This window comes from Falco peregrinus, chromosome 4 (genome assembly GCF_023634155.1).
Source record: "Falco peregrinus isolate bFalPer1 chromosome 4, bFalPer1.pri, whole genome shotgun sequence".
NCBI lineage: Eukaryota > Metazoa > Chordata > Aves > Falconiformes > Falconidae > Falco > Falco peregrinus.
The window spans coordinates 95,779,492-95,799,995 of record NC_073724.1 but is presented as its reverse complement, the minus strand read 5'-3'; the positions used below and the strand labels follow the sequence as shown (position 1 = coordinate 95,799,995).

General features: G+C 39.0%; 1 protein-coding gene across 3 annotated transcripts in view; it reads right to left on the bottom strand.

Annotated features, from left to right (window-relative positions):
* Window positions 1-20,504, bottom strand: part of DCLK1 (doublecortin like kinase 1) — a 251,266-nt gene that overhangs the window by 8,561 nt on the left and 222,201 nt on the right. For 2 of the 3 annotated variants that reach the window (XM_055802400.1, XM_005241155.3), the window contains 2 exons: window positions 18,807-18,887; window positions 11,517-11,630 (listed from right to left, as the gene is read on the bottom strand). In XM_055802400.1, coding sequence (XP_055658375.1) covers window positions 11,517-11,630; window positions 18,807-18,887 — 195 coding nt within the window. Of the gene's footprint in view, window positions 1-5,712; window positions 5,787-11,516; window positions 11,631-18,806; window positions 18,888-20,504 lie in introns of all 3 variants that reach the window. The other variant, XM_055802401.1, reaches the window with a different exon arrangement.

The window sequence follows — 20,504 nt, the reverse complement described above, 5'->3', positions numbered from 1 at the left end:
AGTTAGCATTTTCCCAGGATTTTGCCATAGGGAGTGTCTTCATATTGATTTCTACATCTTGATGTTGCAGGCCTCCTGAGCCATGCAAATTCATTTTTTATCTTGGAAAACGTTGAACTGTGTGTTTATGAACAGACATTCAAAAACTATAACAGCTTTGATATATATGTTGGATTTGCAGTGGGAAGCGCCTTATTTTAGCTGTGGGGTGATATTTTCTGTCAGGTCAGTAATTATTGGATTGAAGTAACTGCATTTTATGAATGTGAGCAGTGACTGTTTTTCTTTTCACTTGTCTTAATTTACTGCTGGACACCAAATATAGATATATATGCATTTCATTAATAAAAGAACATTATTGTGCATTTTGCCTCTTAGTCCATCCATTATTCATACCAGCCAGGAGACTGAACTGGGGATGCAGCTGTTCATGCATTAATCTAAAAAACCCTTCCCTTCACTTGCTTTCATTCTGCAGGAGCATATTTGTTATTTGCTTGTAATTTCTGTGATGCTTTGTTTAGTGTGTGGAATTACATGAACATATTGCAACACTGGTATTTTTCTTCCAGTGCATTCTTTTATATACATATATGTGTATGCACATATTGAAATGTTCACACCTAGATAATTTTATCTTACTTCCTTAAGCTTCTGGCTAGTGACCTTGATACGCTGAGATATGTAATGACAGGTTTCCTTACTGTAAAAATTACCATTAAACAACGCTCATGGCACGAGCCAGGCAGCCCTTCAGTCTGATCTTTTTTTTTTATTTTTTCCATGGGTTTCTCAGGTTACGCACACACACATATGTATAATTTTATATAGATATATAAAATATATATATGTGTGTGATTGATTTATGTTTCAAGACACTTTTTGGAGAGTACTTCAAAATTAGCAATGCACCTCAGTCCAGGAGTAAAAGACACGTGTTATTTTTAGCCCCTCAGGCACAAGCTGTAAGTTAAGTCAAGTTACACGGTGATTTGGAGATGTGCAAATGACCACATCGAGGGGACAAATTAATCGAGTGGATTTGAACCTAGACCTCCAAATGCAAAAGGCCGGTGCTTTAGCGCACCATGTAACTTCTGGCATGAAATTTAGCTAAAATGAAAGTAAAAAAGAAAGAAAACCAAATCAATTTGATGTATGCTTTGTACTGCATTGGTGAGGGAATACAAAGTAGTATTCTACAGTATACTGCTGAATTAGTATTGCTATATTTAAGTTTGTGTTTATTTTTTGACATCCCCCCTTTTTAGAGACGTGATTCCTCAGCTGGTTTGAATTACATGTGGAAGAGAGTTAGTGCCAAGTTGTTTGCAAGGGTGAATTTTATTTATAGTTTGAAAATCAGTTGTGGTTTTCTTAGTCAAAGAGCAGAAGAGATTTAAAATGAGTTTAGATGCTTGCCTGTTTCTACCAGTATTCAGCTTACGGAGGGTTTTATGGTATTAAGCATGGCACTCTACAGATAGTAAGCCCGATTCCCAACTTCCTTGTCCCATTGTCAAGACGTCTGGTTGTAAGTATTGACTTGAAAGTGTCCTGTATTTACTTGGGACAGGTGTAAGTAACTTGACAGATGCAAAGTAATGGAAGTTAAGAACCAAACATAGAGGATGGAACTATGGGTTTTCAAATGAGCTATTCAGATACTTTTTTAACTGTGATGATGAGAACTGTATTTTAAAAATCAAGTATTTTATGAATTTAGTATGGACTGGAATGTTAAGCATCCAATGTACCTCATCTCCTTGCTATTGTCATTACACAGATAAAATCATTAATGACTTTCCTATACATTTCCTGGGTTTTATTTTGCTCCTTTAGCTTTTATATAGTGTCTGTGGATATATAGAAAATAACATATGCTAACATTTTATATTAATTTTATACATAATACTACATATACGAACATTGCCTACTAAAGTTTTACATTAGATACAACCATTCTGACGCTCCCCTGATATTCTGAATCAGCCCAGAAATGGCAGAAAATTTAAGCCATTCTGTCAGTAGCAGATTAAAATAATGTTAAGATTCAGACATAAACCAGAACCAGTTTGGAAATTCAGGGTCAAAGAAAATATTGGTAAGCTATGGAAAGCACTGCCTTCAAAGCATGCTGCCACTAGGAGGAACAGGTAAAGCAGCTGAAGGCGGCTATGGACTGGACACTGCAACACTTGGGGCTAAAGAAAAGGCTTGGAATGCTTCCACTATATTCTGGCTTAGTTACAAGAAAGCCAAAAAATCTGGATTCACACAAACTGTTAAAAGCCTCAGTTAATGACATCTTAAAGAAAAGTTCCTCATAAGAAAGTAAATCCATCAGTTATGATATTTCTGAAGGATAATGCAAGTGCCATTTGGATTTTTTGTGGTCACTGCTGATAAGTTCCCGTATAAAATATGAATGAATTGGCTTTAAGCCTTTTACAAAGAGAACTACCAGAGAATGGGCTGACTTTGGAGAAAAAAAAAGAAATCCTGAACATAGTACCTCTGCTCAGAGATGGGTGATATCTTCTGTCTTCGGCTTGAGTTGGCATTAGCAATTTGGGAGAATGGAGATGTGACTGCACCATGGGCATTACCCTCCTGCACCAAGGTTGGCTTTCCTGGCTATCAGGAACAACAAAGTTTCACCAGCCTTGGCACAGTGCAGACTGGGGCGGGGGGGGGGGGGGGGGGGGGGCGCTGTAACTGGGACCCCCAGGTCTCATTCCCTCCTGCTGCAGCTTTGGCCTTTTCTGCACTTGTGTTTGCGGGGCTGGTGTCCCAACAGCATTAGGTGGGCTGCTTTAAAACATGTATCACTGTGGGGTCCAAATGATTTTACTGATTTAGCCCCTCTGATTTTTCTGTTCCTTCTGTTCAAGGAACAGTACAAGATTTCCTAGGCATTATATCTTATATCTGATATAACAAACATTATTGTACATAAGGTTTGTTGTATTTTAGTATCTAAAAAAAGTTGTGTCACTTTTGCACATCTTATCCTACTGAAAGGGAATATAACAGGGTCACAAAATTGGGACTTTGAGGCACTTTGGATAGGAATGCCTTTTAGGCAGAGAAAGGAAAAGGTTTTCTGGTTGATTGAAGTAGGAAATAGTGCCATTTAAAAAGATATTTTAGAAGATTACTAGAAACTAGGGATGAAAACAATCAAAGGACTGGAGAAGAAATGAGTAGTTCAACACTGACAAAGGGAGCATTGCATTTTCCTTGGGATCTGCTTTCATTTTTCGCTGTACTTGTGAATTCAGGTTAATTTTCATGGGCCTGTGATAAATTAACTGTTTTATAGATGGGAACTGATGAACCTTTTCATATGCTTTGCATTTGCGTTACTAAAAAGTAAACACTTGCTACATCGAAATGGTTTTATTTAGCCTAAAAAGTTGGTCACTACAGCAGTTGCTTGTTCTCGTAGATGAAAGAGGACCAAGCACAGGGCAGTGCTTGTTTGGAGGTACCCCCTGTTATAGTATTTCCTAATTAAGCATCTACGCCTAGGAGCCCTGCTCTCCCAATTGGCCTTTCCACACTAGGTGCCCTGTTTAGAAAGCGCTAATTATAAACATTGTTGTTACTGCCCCCAGCTGGAAAACAGAGCAGTTTATGTATGAATAAGAGAGATTATCGCCCATCTGCTCCAGCCCATTATTCAGGGATGTGTCATTTTGTATGCTGATGACAGCCATTACTAGTGCTTTAGTAAAATGGCTTTTTTTTTTTTTTAATAGCGTTTATTTATTTACCAAGTTGCAGAATTAGTCTTCCCCCCCTACCTCCTCAAAATGCATATGGTTTGTTTCAAAATCTGGGCTATGCAGTCAAACTGAGTCAAGGCCAGTCTGAGAGGAGATGCTCCATTTTATCACAGTTTCTGGTGGTCTGCTCCCCCTGAAGCTGGGGTTTTAAAAGATCCAAACATTGTGTATAAAAAGACAGGAGTTTTTTTGGGGAGTTATTTTTCTTTTGGTGTAAAATACAGTAAAGCCGAGAAGGACTGTGAGCTGATCATGGATAGCAACTAAACTCCAGGAAGAGAAATAAAGCTCATTTGAGCTTTCCTCTGGTTTACAGAGGAGGCATTACATTTGCAACTATTTGACAAAGTCCTGCTTGACACAAAGTGCCATCTTTTCCTTCATAACCAGGAAAGAAGAATTCCTCTAATACTATCAAACCCACACTCAGCTAAAGCTGGGCACTCAGGTCCCATTCACCCTGTCTTCAAAACCAAAAAGCACAGATGCTGTGCTGCCGTCTCTTGGCTGTGTTGAAAGGTTGGAACCTGCGAAGGATGATGCCAAGTGATGGGACAGACCAAGCAGGTTTTGCTGTGCCCCTGCAGGTCATGGTAGGTTTGTAGCCACCAGCGCAAGCGCAATAAGCTGGAATTACAGGTACTGCTGCACACTTGAGCAGTTGGAGTGAAAGTGATTCTCAATTTTTCTACTTTTTTTGGTCTGAAAAAAAGGATTATTTTTGGTTTTTCTTTCCCCAGAACATCCATATCAGTATCTACTTAACCCTCAGTGTGCGCTCGGTGAACTGCTAGGGTTTATGGAATCCGTGCTGTAGCCCGATCCATGCACTCAGTGAAATGATCCAGGGTGGGAGTTTTACTTTACTGGAAACACTTGCAGTGACCATCTCTGCTGTTTCACTAATGTGGTTAATTTGCTGTTTTCCCAAATAGCTCACAGATGAGTTTTTAAAGTCTTCAAACATTGCATTGTTAGAAAATGCAGGTTTTGCAAGAAACGTAAAAATTTCTCCAGCTATCAATATGCGGGTCTTGTGAGTAATAAGAAGGAAAAAAGCCAGCAAATAACCACTTGATGGAAATTCCAGGGCTCTGGATTGATTGAGGAGGTGTGTGGACCTAGTGCCTCGTGTGGGCTATCAGACCTGGATCCCTCCTTGCCCCCGCTCCAGAATAACCCCTTCCCCCCCAGATCCCCATTTTATCATACAGGTTAAGCCAGCTAACAACAACCCTGGCACAGTTACACAATGAAGAAAAATATATTCAAAAGACTCATGCAATATTTAAAAAAAAACAAATAAAAATAAATAGGTATCAGAAGGGTTTTAAAAAGGAAAGAGAAGGAATGCATTGTTAGAAACACAAGCTTACCAGCACATACAATGCATTGTATTTCATTGAACTTGGGAGAGTTTCTGCAGACCACGTTATGTAAATGCATTGTTCAATCTAAGGTAAGGATTGTGTTTAGTGGGTTTAAAATGACAGTATATAGCTCCACATCTCGCATGGAAAAAGAGGAAAATATATGCTGAGAGCCTGTTGCTGCTCCGTGTGTTTCAAAACAGGAGCGCAGGGGAAGCAGATGCCTTAACAAGCAATAGAGGAGGGGGAGGGTGCATACTTCAGCATATCTAGTAGATTTTCTATATACACTGTCCTTTTAACTATAGGAGAAATTGATACTGAGCATGTGCGATGAAGAGAAAGCTGGCAATGTGGGTGTGAGGGATGGGTGAAGAAAGGGAATGAGGGGGTGTGGCATCTCAATCAAGATTAAAACGAAACTGATAAAGCAGCATATGGACCGGATAACAAATCAAAAAGCATGTTTATCCACTGAAGGAACTGGTTAATGGAGACTGCCAGCACGTTGCCATGGAAACACTGACTGTTGGCGCTGCACCATCTCATACCTTATCCAATACATTCCTGGTTGTTGGTAGTAGTCCAAAGACCCTGATCTCTTGATGGTAAACCCGTGGTCCAGCTGAGCAGAGAGAAACGGGGCAACTCAGTGGATCGACATTAGGCTAAAGAATTCAGACTCCAGAGCAAGCTGTTCCTTATTTAGTGCATATTTACTGTTTTCACTTTCAGAAGGCACTTCTCTAACATCCTAAAGCTATGTACCAGAGACGAAAAGCAAAAAAAAAGTAAAGAAATAAAAGAAAAAGATACTAACTCTAGATTCAGTCTTGCTAAATTAGAAGCCGATTTATTCAAACTAAAATGGAGTTTGTGAAATAGGTTACTTAATGCATAATGCATTCATTTAAAAGTCTGACAAATATCTTGTTACCTCCAAAGACAGAAGTGCCCTTTTAAGTTGCACATACCAGTAATGGAAAATTATCTTTTGCAATTAAACTGTGAGGTTTAATAATTAAAAAAAAAATGCAGTGCAACCATCCCAAGGAACAGGCTAGACAGACTACACAAGGCTTAAATTAGACTGCTTCATAATCATGGAATGTGTAAAGATGAAAAGAATCAGGTTTTGATACCCCATCAATCATGGTAATTCATTTCTAAAAATGCGTTAACCTTGGAGAGGAGGACTACTCAGAGCCATGAATAACATTGTTTATCATTTCAGCTTACACCTCATGCTCAAAAAGATAACAGTACAAAACTATTCGGTTTAAAATTGCACCAATTAAAGTCAAAATAGAAATTAACTTAACATCGTGTCCAGGAAAGTGTGCTCATGATATTACTTAAGGAATACAGATCTTTTAGGTTTAATTTATCATTATCAGAATCGTGTGCATAGGAACAAAGAAAATGTGTTGTTTTCTCTAACCCTTCTGTGCTGCACTAACAGACGGTGGAGACATCATTTAGCTGAGTTAAATAAAAATTTAGGGGAAAATATCTTGAGGGAGACACTTCGCCCGCTTTAAAATTGTTAGTTGTGATGATGTTCACATTTTACCCTATGAAGAGAAAAGGCCATTTTGTGCTTCACTAAGAACGTGGCATATATTTCCAATACTGACGACTATTTTGAATTCTAAATTCAGTAAAGCAGTTCAACGCATTTCCAGTTACCAACCACTCCAAGGGTAGCTAGGACCTAACTGCAAATTTAATTTTTTCTTGATGACTCCCCTGCAAGCGTAGAATTTAATAATTTATTCCATTTTGTTAAAACAATGCCACTTGCATCTTATTTAGAATTATTTAAAGGACGTTTCCTGTTTAAACGCAGAACCTTGTACCGAGTTAATTTGCTGTTGGCTTAACTACACTGGTCTGTTATTGCCATCTACTGGCTTCCTTGTATGCTGCACATAAAATACACAAAAGGGGTGTTTTTTCTTAAAAAGCAGATCAAAAATATTGCCCTACAGTCGAAGAGCTAAAAAGTAATAGAGAAAAAAAACCAAAACAAAACCGGGGGAGTTGCTTCCTAACACGACCTGAAACAATTTTGTTGGCGTGGAACTGCTGCTGTGGGAAACCTGACTGTGGACAAGGGTACCAGGACAACACAGACAATAGATGGGATGTGACAGCCCAAGCACGGGTTCACCTTTAAGCCAAGCAAAACCCACAGACTAAACTTGGCTTCTCTTCCACATCACTCAAGAAATCCCACCGCTAAAAACGCTGCTTGGAACATGTGATTTTATGTTTAAACCGGCAGAATGCAGGGCAACAAGCCATCCACCACCTTGCCCTTGCCCAACTGCCAGCAGTGGCCCCACGTCGGTGTCCCCAGCCCACCCAGGGCTCTACAAGAGGCAGAGGGCTGCACCAACTTTCTGAGCAGCTTTTCTCTTTCCTGTCCTACTCAGTTCCTCTGAGTCTCCAGCTGGAGTTTACTCCCATTGCCAAGACAGAGACCTCATACAACCTTAAGAGAAGATTATCATTAATCTTTTCATCTGTCTTAACAATGGCAAAAATACAAGCACAGAAGTGACAACATACAGGCAAAGCTTTAACATTTCAGACAAGAATACAAACGATACTCGGTTCATACAAGGAATTACTGCACACTTCTGGATTGCAGAAGCATTCTGAAAAAAATTATTTTGGCTCTTGGTTGCTTGAGCCACTGTCACTAAAGCCCAGAGGGTACAGCCACAGGGTATTGTTCTGTGGCCAAGGAAAAACAAAAAAGAGGTGACACCCTTGGAGAATTGAAGGAAAAAAATGTATCCCCCAATTTTAAAAAGACTAGTAAAAAGTCTGGTTTCATGTTTTTACTGCAGTGTCTTTTATAAACACCATCCTGTAACTATAAAATACTGTTCTTATTGGAAAGCTGTATGAGAAACCTGATCCTGCAAATATTTTGGCACATGCTTAGCAGTTATGCGGCCACTTTGACACGGGCTGGAGGGGCACTAGCTCAGCCCCTGTCTGCTACAGAGACGGCACTCAATGTCTATGACAAGAGTTTAAGAATGGAGCATGAAAAGTGATCTTTCTCCTACGTATTCTCCCCGCAGCAATCAGAGTTTTTTAGGGGCTTGCTAATTCTCTTGCTGTTTTAAAAGCTAGCTCTCCAATTAAAATTTTGCTGGCAAAGCTATGTTGGTTTAAGGGAATTTTTTTTCCAACTGACATAGTTATGCTGGCAGAACTTTTAATGATGTATTAAGGTATCAACAGAAAAGTCTCTTTGCCTGTATAGCTAATTTTGTTAGGTGAATCATCTCTGCTACATCAGCAAAGGAACTACTTTGCTAGTCATGCACAACACGTTCATTATGGTAGTCTGTCCAAACTGACGAATCCTTTCAAATGTGGACAAACTCCAAGTCTGGACACATGCACAAACACTTGCAGGAGGTCCCTACCCTGAATGGTCAGCTACAACTTTCAGGATTACCACATCAGCAAGGTTCAGACTTAAGTCTGAACCAAAGAGGGGTTCAATACAATGTATCTGGACGTCGCTGAAGGAAGCAGCAGCCACGGCAGATGTCTGTAAAATACAGGCAGCTTCAAACTTCACCCCAGTCAAACTGACCACAAACGCTTCTTTAGAAAATTAGTTTTCATATTATAGTTTTAATTGGTGCATATGATAAATATTGCTTGAGATCTTTGAGGTGTGTTACTTCTTACCACTGAAGAAAACAGGCATATAATATCATACCAGTGTAAGGACAAATTAAGGACTAAATACCACAAATTACCTATCTCTGTAGATAAACAGAGTTATAAAACTTAAAATAATGCTATTAATTATCTGTTATACTCCTAAGTAAGCTATATAAATATATGCACATATTGACACATTTTCACACACACATACACACACACAGACACAGATGTGTTATATAATATATAGAAGGCAACTCTGTATATTATATACACAAGCACTCTCTCAAAAAGTTACAGTAAACATACAAGCAGGCACAATAAAACAGTATTTTTGTAGAAAATACACTTAGTGCACGTCTTTAGTGCTGAACAATATGTTACAGCATCTGTACATACTTTGAAAATTTTAAATGTAGAGCAGTCTTTGTTAATAAGATTTACTTCAATAATATTAGAGATTGCACAGTTAAAGGAAGACCCCCAGATGTAAACCCCTGATGACATGCGTGTCAAATGTATATTGAATAAGCTTTCAAATGCAGAAACAACAATTAAAGGTTTTGTTGTTTTGCTTTTGGCTTTATTTTACTTATTAAATTAGTTTTGTAGAAAATAAAGGCAATTTCTTCTTAAAATCAAAGTTATTTAGCTTTCTGGAACATTACCAAATCTCTAAAGAAGTCTACACTTCTCCGTGTCTTCCAAGTTTTAGAAAATAACTGACACAAGCTAATCAAACCACTTTCTGAATTCTGTAAAAATATGCTAAACATTTCTACTTCATAGGCCAAGTTGATGGATTAATCATGCCAGAGTATGATGTTCACCCATAGAGATGATCACTAAAAATAATCTGTTAAATTTCCAAACACTAGAAAATAAATAAAAGCCATTAAGAATGTAATTAAACATATACGTGTGTCGTGTGTCGTCCCGTGTCCCCCCCCCCCCCAATGTATAACGTTTTGCAGTGGAAAGACTCACTACAGTGCCTTTTTCATTACTCGATTGTCAAACTGCTGTAAACAATTCCTTGGCACAGCAACTGGGGCAAAGAAAAAAACAGAGGAGGGTGGGGAAATTAAAAACATAAAGGAGGCGAGGGGTGGATGAGGACAGAGGCATCATTTCTTGCTTTTAAGCTTTGAAGTCATTAGCGTGGAGGATCTGAACAGTAATTCTCATGGACAAGCGTGCTGGCAGTCCATTCGAAAGGAACACGGTTTCAGCTAGTCTATACAGAACATACCTGCATTTCAGATGAGCAATGGGTATGTGATGTTTTAGTTGTGGGAGAGTTGTTGCAGTATTATTGCTTAAAAATGGAAATAAATAAATGCTGACTATGTTAGCTGATGACTGAGAAAATCTAGGAAAAGCATGAGGAACAACTTGCTTCCATGTTGAGGACATTCAGGATTAGAAAGAGTAAAGAAAAAATATGAGAGGCACAGCTTGAAATTTTAAGTACTTATACCAAGTAACTTTGAGAGAGTATCCGTTTTGCTGCACAAACAGTTCACACCTGTGAGCCAGACTGCATGTGCTGAGCTGAGTTTACTTCATGCTGATTTAACTCACCACTGGAGGGGCTGAGCTGAGAAACATGAAAGTGGAAACAGTACAAGAAAGTGTACACGTGCAGTCACACCACCTGCAATTTATGGAAGCTGGGAATGAACACCGAGTAATCTGATATGGGAATGGTTATGTTTAACATGTCGCTTATTTTTAGTGACTATTTGGAGCATTAACATTACCATGAGTAATAAAAGCTTACAAACACAGGCAGATGTATTAAAAATGTGAAGGATGTGCATGTTACTATTCAATGGCATTAGTATGAAGAATCCCATAACACACTGAATTTATTCTGCGCACATGTATATCTAATACACGTGTTCATTTTGGGGAAAAAATACAAATGTATGCAATGTATGCTACACTGAGGATGCCATTGAAACCTCGGTAAAGCTTGGTCAAAAGTTTGGTCAAGCTTGGTTTCAGAACCTGGAATGCCTAGGTTGGAATTGCAAGATGACAGAAGGCAGCAAGGAGCTCCATTAATTCTTTACACAGTTAAGTCCTTCTGCCTAAAAGGAAGCAGTGTGCATGTGGCAGTACAGTAAAATGCTGCTGCTCAGCTAAATCTGAAGTGGCTAGATCTGTATCAACCATGAAGGTAGAAGCGAGGCATCATAGTGCCCCTTGACATCTTCAGAGAAGAGCAGCTGCGACTGCCATACAGATTTTCTGTTATGTTTTTGGAGCAACTTCCATTTTAAAGTGCTGCTGTCTTTCTGCTCCAACCTCTGTACGGCCTCAACCCATGTGATGATCCTGCCGCCAAGCAAAATGTCATGATCCCATTGTTCAGATTGTTGAATCTACATTGGAGTTAGGTCCACTGATCTTCTGGTAAGATGTGGAAGTGTGTGTACAGTTATATCTCCCAGGGCTGCTAATGTGACTCGCAAGGGGAATCAATGGAGAAATTGTGCAGAATACCAGTCTAACGACATTTATATTAATAAAATGCTAGAATTATCTGAAAAATTAACCCTCTCTGGGTTTTTTTTGGTGGCATGTCCTAAACACACACTGTCTTGTGGGCACATAAATGTTAGTTTTTCGGCTGTGTATTTCAGATGCTTACTGCTATGACAGAAACTCCAGCTGCTGTGCTGTTCGGTTTAGGGCCTGTGTTGAAATGCTTCTTTATCTTCCCAGCTACCGAGAGCTGATGTTCGTTCTCTGGAAGGCCATCGTCCTGCAGAGAAATAGAGCAAAATAAAACTTCAGAGAGAAAAGGTGAAATAAAGGAATTGTGAGGTGATTCTGATAGAACCTGTCAATATAGAAAAGTTTACAAAAAGTTTGTAATGAAATATGGGTCAATCATTGTGTCCATCAATATATCTAAGGTATTTATAAGATGAACGTATGTCACGAACCAGCCTCTCCTTCTTTACCCAATATCTTACTCTCAAATTTTAGGTCATGTTAGTTAATAATAATGATTAAATATTTTATTATTCTTTCTGCCACGCCTTAACTACCCCCGCTCAGTTATTTTTGGGTTCATTAATATTTCAAAGCTTGGTAAACTCAGATCTGTTTATGAGTCCGTCTACGCATCACATAAATTTAAAGATAATGACCTCAAAAGTAGAAAGCACCCAAAAGATTAAAGAAACCAGAGGCCCTGTTTTGGTAAGATGCAGGAAAGGCTCTCCAAAAGCCTTGAGAGACACCTCTAAGGTCCATGTCTTGTTGTAAAAGTTACAAACTCAGACACTATGGGGTTGTGTGAATATTGCAGCCATGGCTCAGTGAGCCCCAGTGCAAGGAAACTCAGGCAAGATGGGAGGTCAGGCATGCCCTGGATGAGACCCTCGGGACAGTTGACTGTGAGACCTCATCAGTATCAGGACGTATCATTGCCTATGTCTGCAGGCCAGCTTAGGTGTGGGCTCACGGCTTGCTGTAGCATTCCCCCCAGTCTATGACTGTACCATACCAGAATCATAGTTAAACAAAGTCACCTCTGCAGATCAAATCTCTGACTGACTGAGAACAAGGGACTGCAATTCCTTCCCCCAGTCCCAAGGCACGTAAGCCTGGGATGCTGTGGGGAAAGGACAGGCAGAGGCACAGACTGCCTGGGAAAGCAGCTGGAGCTGGCTGTGGGTAGCCTCATTGTCCCTGCCAAAAGACACATGTTTTCAAGTTGATCTAACCTGAGGTAAAAGTAGGCACACAACTGTGTGCCCAGGCAGAGGCAGACACGTGTTCTGCTGTCACATGCACCAGGCAAGCTAGCTGCCATGCAGCTGGGCTGGGAGGTGCCTCCTCCCAGCTGGGGCATCCTGCTTCCCAGAGCAAACCTGTCAGTCTGCACCTAGCTACGCAGGCATCCTTGATGCTGAAGTGAAACCCTACCAGAAAGAAGTGAGTTTGCAGTTTTGCACAAGTCAGCAGGTTGAATTCAAGCCCAAGAGAATAAAGTTCTTTTAGAAATTGCAATTAAGATCCTTATGCCTGAAAACAGTGCAAAAAGTCTCCACTGGGTGAGACTTCTCTGCTGGCAGAATATGCAGGATTTCAGCTAACAACAAGTAGAACAGGCAACAAAATGCAGAATATGCAGCTTATCAGGTCACTGGCCATCCACAACGGTCATCCCAAGCTGGTACTGCATGGTATGTGTAGCTATAAAAGTTTAAAAAGTTCTTAAACTCCACTTAAGCAAAATCCTAGCAGAATACAGGCAAACAAGAGACAAGATCACAATACAAAGAGATGACAGACACTTTTTTTTTCTGGCTTTGCAGCAATTCTGAGTGCGCTCAAAGAGTTACAGAATTGCTGCAGTAAATCATGAGTTCAGTGAGCATATGGGAATTTTAGGGAGGTTGGTTGGGGTTTGTTATTTATTTAGCTTGGGGAGTTTGTGTTTAGAGATCCTTCACTCACCCCTTAACAAAATGTCTCGGCTGGCAAAATATGGTCAAGTGCACACAGCTGCAAAACACAAAACAAAACAATACAACCCAGTAGCTGATTATTGTCTAGCACCAGGGAGTCTTGGCTCGGTGGTATATGACCCCTAAAAATAACCTGCTTTCTGCTGACCTTGCCTTTCCCAGAAGAAAGCTAGTCTGTAAAGTGTACTCTTCTTCACTGGAGGGGGTGAGGGGGGGAAATAAAATCATTCTCTTGGCTTTCTTGATATGAAAGCCTGCCAAACGTGCATGTCATCTTGTCAAAAGACTAAAATATGGAAAAGACAATAGTTACCAAGACTGTGTAATATTTTATTGGTGAAGGACTGCACCCACAATTCCAGTGCAACATGCCAGAGACACGTAGTTTGGGCTCCAGCCTTTAGATGAAATATCTTCCAGCTCAATGCAAGATGCGGCATAGGGATACACGGATTACTCTATCGTTATTAAATTTTCTTACTACTGTTGCTGCTACCTGATGTTTAGTAGTTATCTTTTTTTATTATTACTTATATTTTTATTCCAACATGCTTTATAAACAAGCTAATATATATTAGCTGGCTCCTGGAATCACTTCAGCCACCAATAAAATAGATGGATATTGAAGGTGAGAGATGGTAACTGTTTAACTACATAAAAAACAAACTGCTTTGCAGTTTAAAAAGGCAAGAAGTGAAAAAAACCCACCATCAGATTCACCAGAATCAGCAGGGTAAGCTGTAGAATTGGAGAAAAAGCTAAACACTGCTGACAAGAATTTCATCAGGTTGCTGTCATGGGAAGGATGTCAGACCCCAATGAGGTTAACTGTTCCTTTTCCCTATTTTAACATTAGGAACTACTTCTTGCAGTGGGTTAGGATCACAGAATTTCATCTCAGCTTTAGCAATCAGGACAAGATCTTTTAAAGTTGATGAGTGATTTTTGGTGGTCAACTCATGAGTTTCAGAAAATGTTGACTGCTGATGCTGTGAAAGAAGCGCTCTCCTGAGCACATTTCAGAAGTTTAGCAGTCAAAATCCATTGATGATTTCAAAACTCTGGTTCAGAATTTGAGTTTTCACCTGGACAATGTAAACTGCTTGGGATCTTAAGATGCCTTTTTTTTTTTTTTTTTTAAATCAACTTCCACAAAATAGGTTTCATGATCTATTTGCAAGAAATCAAAATGAAATTAAAAATAAGAGGCAGAGCCTTGGTGTCATTTGAGTAACTAATAAACACTGTTTTCATATTTGCATTGTTCTCTATGGCATGAGACACTGCCACTCAAAGAAAAAAGAAGTGTTAAAAAGATGGAATGAAGTTCAGGATTCCCAAACTCCTACTGCCCTGAAGCACTCAGATCCTTTTTACAAGAGCTTTACTTTCAAAGTCTAAAGGCATGAGATGAATAGGTCATTATATAAATAACAGCAGAAAATTAGAGAAAATAGAAGTACTGGAAAAGTTTTTGGACTCTTTCCTTTAAGGATTACAAGGAAATTTTTCTTTGAGCAGTGTCCTAGGGTGTAACCAAAAGTAGTGCAGCTGCCAAATAAGAAATGTCTTTTAAAATTAAGTTCCTCACAAATACTCAGCTTATTACTACTTATTGCTTGGTTACTCATTTCTTTTGCACACAGATTTCCAAGGCAGACATGGTTAAGGAAATATGTAAAAGCTCCAGTTTCCCTAATGCTTTTTAGGCTGGTGTGTGCCATCTTCCTCCTCCAGCATCAACATACAACAATTAGTATTGATTATTTTAACAGAGAAGGGTTTACAGAATGCAGTCCATCCCTTTCAGCATCCACTGCTCAGTGCAGCATTAGAAAATATTTACTACTTATACAACAAAAAGAGAGTAAGTTTGTCCTGTAATTTGTAGAGTATAAATCAGATTCTCAATATCACCAATGTTTAAAATGCCAGACCTCAATCTTCCAGCCTCTTTTATAATTCTTTGGTTTTGCAAAGAATTTGAGCAGGTAAAGAAAGGAAAGAGCTGGGGTCCCTGTAGGGGAAGTATAAACCGATGGATTTGTTTCCAAGCCTAAGTGTACTGCATAGGAAAGACAAATCCAAATAAACTACATGGAGGGGGCAAGGAAATGCTGCTGAACTTCATTTAGAATTCAAGATCTCCATCTGTGGCAGTGGCACATTGCCAACATCTTTTCAGGTTTTGTTTTTTTTGAATTGAAAACAGCTGGGATATTATTGACATAGGAACTGCTTTACTGGTCTGACTTTCACCATAACAACTTTTGCAGTTTCCAAGAGGATTCCAGCTATTTTTATGGCAAAAACTGAAACTGAAATGAGGGTTGGCTCCTACTGAAGCTGTCAAAGCACATTCCAGGAATCTCAGCAATTTACCAAGTAATCACATAGTAAGCAGCTATAAAGTAGAATGGTTATTTACAATCTACAAAATGGTTTTATACAGTGTAAGCAGTTACAACACTTCTATCAAAGGTTTGATCAAAGAGAGAAAATGTTTTTTAAAATTGTCAAAGAAAACACATGCCTGCTTTTCAAGCCAGCTGTCCTATCCAGTATTTTAGCTGCAAGTTTACCACTCTATGAATAGGTTCAGAACTGAAATAAGAAAAGGGAAAGTAAAGTCTGGCATTTGATGCCATGGAAAAGTATTTAAACAGGTCATCTGGGAAAATGGAGTGTTAGGTGAAAACTTCACGTGCCTTTTCTTCTCAGAAAGATAGTATTTTATGAAAGTTGCAGGGCAGAGCCTTTTATAAACAGGGATGAGTACTACCATAATTCCCTGTCCTGAAGCTGGGAAAATGAGGTACAGGGAAGTGGTGTGACAGACTTGAAGCTGCTCAGGCAGGTGATGGTTTGGGGATGTGAGTTTGGATCTGACACCAGCGCATCATTCTGCCTCTGTACACAAGCAGGCTGTCCCTGCTAGGCTGCCTACTGTGTACTTCCCAGCCTTACTTCAGTGAAGTGTCCTTTTTCACGAAAGCATTTAAGCACCTGTTTCAACCCAGCCGTGTTCTTATTTCTCCTGAAGTGAACTAGGATTTTAGTGCCATATAGTTAATTTTATGCCTACTATTAAACGCTTCCATGTGTGATGCCTAGGATGCTAGGAACGACATTTGGAATGAGCTCAAGCACTTTCCTGAACTGGTCCCAGTGCTGGCCTTTATTTTTCCAGAAAAAATATCTGGAGGATACATATGAGAATTCAAAAGAGGTTTTGATCTGCATTATGAACTATTGTTAGCATATTGCTGAAAACAAAACACTGATTCGTCTCAGCTGCTAAAAGCAGCAATTGGACAGAAAGGAAGAAATTACAGAACTGTCATAGAGTATTTGTTTCATGTATTTATGGACAGAACTGCTACAGGTTTTGATTGCAAAGAAGTATAATTAGCATAAAACTATGAGAACTGCAGCAAGTGTAGTAGAGCTAGACCAAAGGTGAATTGAACACAGTATCTTGTTTCCAACAGTGTACTGTAGTCACAGTTCATGAAATAGTACATTTAACGAAAACAAGTAGTTCTTGAACTTTCCGTGGTATATCCTGCAGTTTCTGCCAGCCAAGTACTTAAGAACTTTGTGAGCCAAGAGTTGTATCCAGACCACCATATTTAAGAGGCACCAATGGGCCCATCCTCCAAAAATGTATTGAACTCCCTTTTAAATCCATTTAAGTCTCTGCAGTATCCTCTACAGTATCCACATTTTAACTTATTGCACAGAAAACCGAGAATTTGCCACGGTGCTTCAGAAAACAGAGCTCAAGTTTGGTTAGCGGAGCTCCGGAGTGTCAAAAGACTTTAGCCCTCAGCCCCTTTCCCTGTCACTTCCCATCAGCAGGCACTAGCGAGGGCAGGGAGCAGACCACGTCACCTGCACACCATCACCATCACTTTACTGGCAAAGAGCTGCACCTTTTCTTCTTAATATATCTCACTAAAATGGCTTCCTGAAATATATCATGGTGTAACTGAAGCCAAAAAGAAAAAAAAAATGTCTCCAGGGGGAGCATTAACAGTTCCAATGTGTTTTTTCAGAAAAAGAAGAGTAGTGACCACATCCTTACGTGGTCCAAACAAGTGACGGTTCAGTAACCTCAGCAGCAGTGTGCAGACTGACACTGCGGGTGACCTGTTCTCTCTGCAGCTTCTGATCAGTCACTTCCATCTCTTCCTCAGCTGCACTCCAGAAATCCCCACTCGTTCTCCTCCCATGGAGACAGAGAGACACCTCACTCACCAAAAGTCAGTATAAACTGTGACAGAATACTATGTCCAAGGACAGTACCTGGCAGCAAGGAAAATTAGTATTTCAGCTGCTTAAATGTTACCTTAAAAAATGAAAATATTTTCATCAGACATTGTTCTGGATCCTTGCACCCTTTGTACACTGCAGAACTGCTCTGCATGATAATATTTACAATTTAAAAAAAAATAGTTTGGGCAACAAGGGAGCCTCCAAGACTAAAGCATATACTTAGGAAACACTTAACTATTCTGGGCTACATGGAGGACACTTTCATAAAAAAAGATTAACATTTTTAATAAAAAACATTAAGTTACTATATATTTGAATTTTAGAATAGTGAGTAGAAAAAGATTTTGGAGGACTGTGCACTGAAACTTGCAAGAAACACAACAAAACATTATTTGTTCCTCCTTTTGTCTTTTTTCTCTGCTCATCCCAATTGTACTTTTCTCAGTCTTCCCTTCTGAATTTGAATCTGGATTTTTAATTTTTCTTTCTTGTCATCCAAGTATTTTAAGACATATTAAATAGTCTGAAATAATTAACAAATATTAAGTAGTGTCCTTGTCTCAACATTAATTATAGAGAAATCTCTTTATTCTCTGCCAAATTTATCTCTATGCCATCTCACTGATTACCACTTTTATGGCAAATGTCCAGTCGCTTAGAGACAAGCCAGGATACATAAATAGCTATTTCATGGTAACTAAGATTAAATGGATATGGCTGCACATAAATATATATATATATTTCAACGTCAGAAGCTAAATATGATTCTAAAGGTTTCCCTGTTTCATGCTGGATCAAGTAGGCTTAACACCACGAGCTATATTTCAATAGCTCTTAATCATGACTGTCAGATTTTTGAGTCCATCTGAACTTAGGAGAGCAAAATGTGTCACTGAACCTGCAAGCTGATTGTTAGAGGTATAAATTTGTCAAGTGTGGTTGAGATTTGTTGAAAACCTGGCCCAAAATATTTCAGAGAAAATGTAGCTGAGCATGCATAAAATAGTGAATACTTCAAGGTACACATGATATACTAAATCAGCCTGTAACGCAGCTTATTTCCAGTTAAATCTCTGGCATTTTTAGAATGTGCTGGCTCCAAAAGGGCATAGAAAGGACGACAGAAAAGAGCTCAAAGGTGCCAAGCTACAAGCAGCATCTATAAGCCTCAAAATACTTACATTGACCCATGGATGCTCAAGAACTTGCAAGGCTGAGAATCGCAGATCTACATCCACTTGAAGCATCATTGTGATAAGTTCCTGAGAAATGGAATACAGGGCCAAATTTAAAGAGCAGGTTTAAAGAAGAAATCAACATTTAATTCACAAAAGTGCTTTTCAATTGATTATGTAAGAGTGCTTAATAAGAGAGTGAACTACCAATTGCAGAAATACATTGATTATTAAAAAAAGGCACAAATATGAATTGCTGAACTTCAAGCTGAATTTTTAAATCAGTATCTAGCAACACCTTGAAAAGCTAGAAGACAGCTCGGAGTTACACCTGTGTATCCACTGTTTAAGAGAAAAACACTTAATGCATAATGTACAAAACAGATGGTAGCATGAAATTAGGTTAGCTTCCCATTAAGAAAAAGCTAATTCTTCTGTAAGAAAAAACCCAGCAAATCTAGAATTTTACTTTAAGCTTTTGTATAAATGACATAGAAGATATTAAAAACCCAAACACTTAAAAATATTATTTTTCTTCTTGTGATTTCCTCTGCAATTACACAGTTTTCAACTAGAATGTAAATATACAACTAATTCCACCAGAGTGGAGTGCACAGGAAACAGCATGGCAGTATGACAGCAAATAAAGAGGTATCACCAAAGACCAAAGTTAATAGCTTTTAGCAACAAAGAGAAGTTAAATGAATAGGTTAATGCTTCAAAACAGAAAATTTGGACTGAACTATTTGGAAGAAGGTGTTTCACAGGAGGCCACCATTGGCAAAGGACTTGCAGAGTTCTCATTAATGATGCTATGAAATAAAGCCTGCTACACACAACAACGTGGTTCCTCCAGCTCTATGACTGTATCTCATTCATTAACCTCGTTAGTTAACAGGCTAAAATGCTAGTCCTGATCACCCTCCACATATCTGTAAAAGCAGAATGTAACTCTCCAAAGAATGGAGATTCAGAATGTGAATGCTACTCTCATTAAATTTGGAGGTGGATGCAGGTAATTTTGTTTTGGTGATTAATTAAACACTGTCACACTGAAAGAAACAGGAAGACACTTTTGCCTAGATTTGCCTTACAGGCTACAGAAGTAAACTGGCAGAAATTAAACACCTACCTACCTGCAGGATCACCATATGAATAGTTTTACGGCTTTGGCATGTTTTGGTGTTTTGGGTTTGTGTGGTTTTTTTACATACACATATGTATTATCTCTCTCTCTCTCTCTCTCTAATTTTTACACATGACCATTGTGAATGCCAGATCCCTAGAAAATCTGTGACTTAAACTGCTGCTCCAGTGCACTAATGAGAGTTAAAACCCCTTGATCTGCTCTGAAAGTGTAATGATTACTGTCAGGATCTGTACTTGAAAAGGATTTGTGTCTGCCTTAGCACACCTTGAGCTCTGTGTCCTTTGTGCCATGTACCAAAAGGCTACACCATGAACTGGTGGCTGGAACCAGTCTGTGTTTCATACGACCCTGACAACAATAAGGAGTTACAGGTAATGTGAGGCCTGTTTTTTTGGAATAAAGAAACAACAGACATATCATCTAATGGATTAATAAGAGGAAAACAGCCTCCCTATAATATTATTACATAATATTCAAAGGCTTCAGGTTGGTACCTGGTCCCCATCATAAGTACATATAAAGAAAGTACAGTCCCAAGGAGCTTTCAAGCTAAG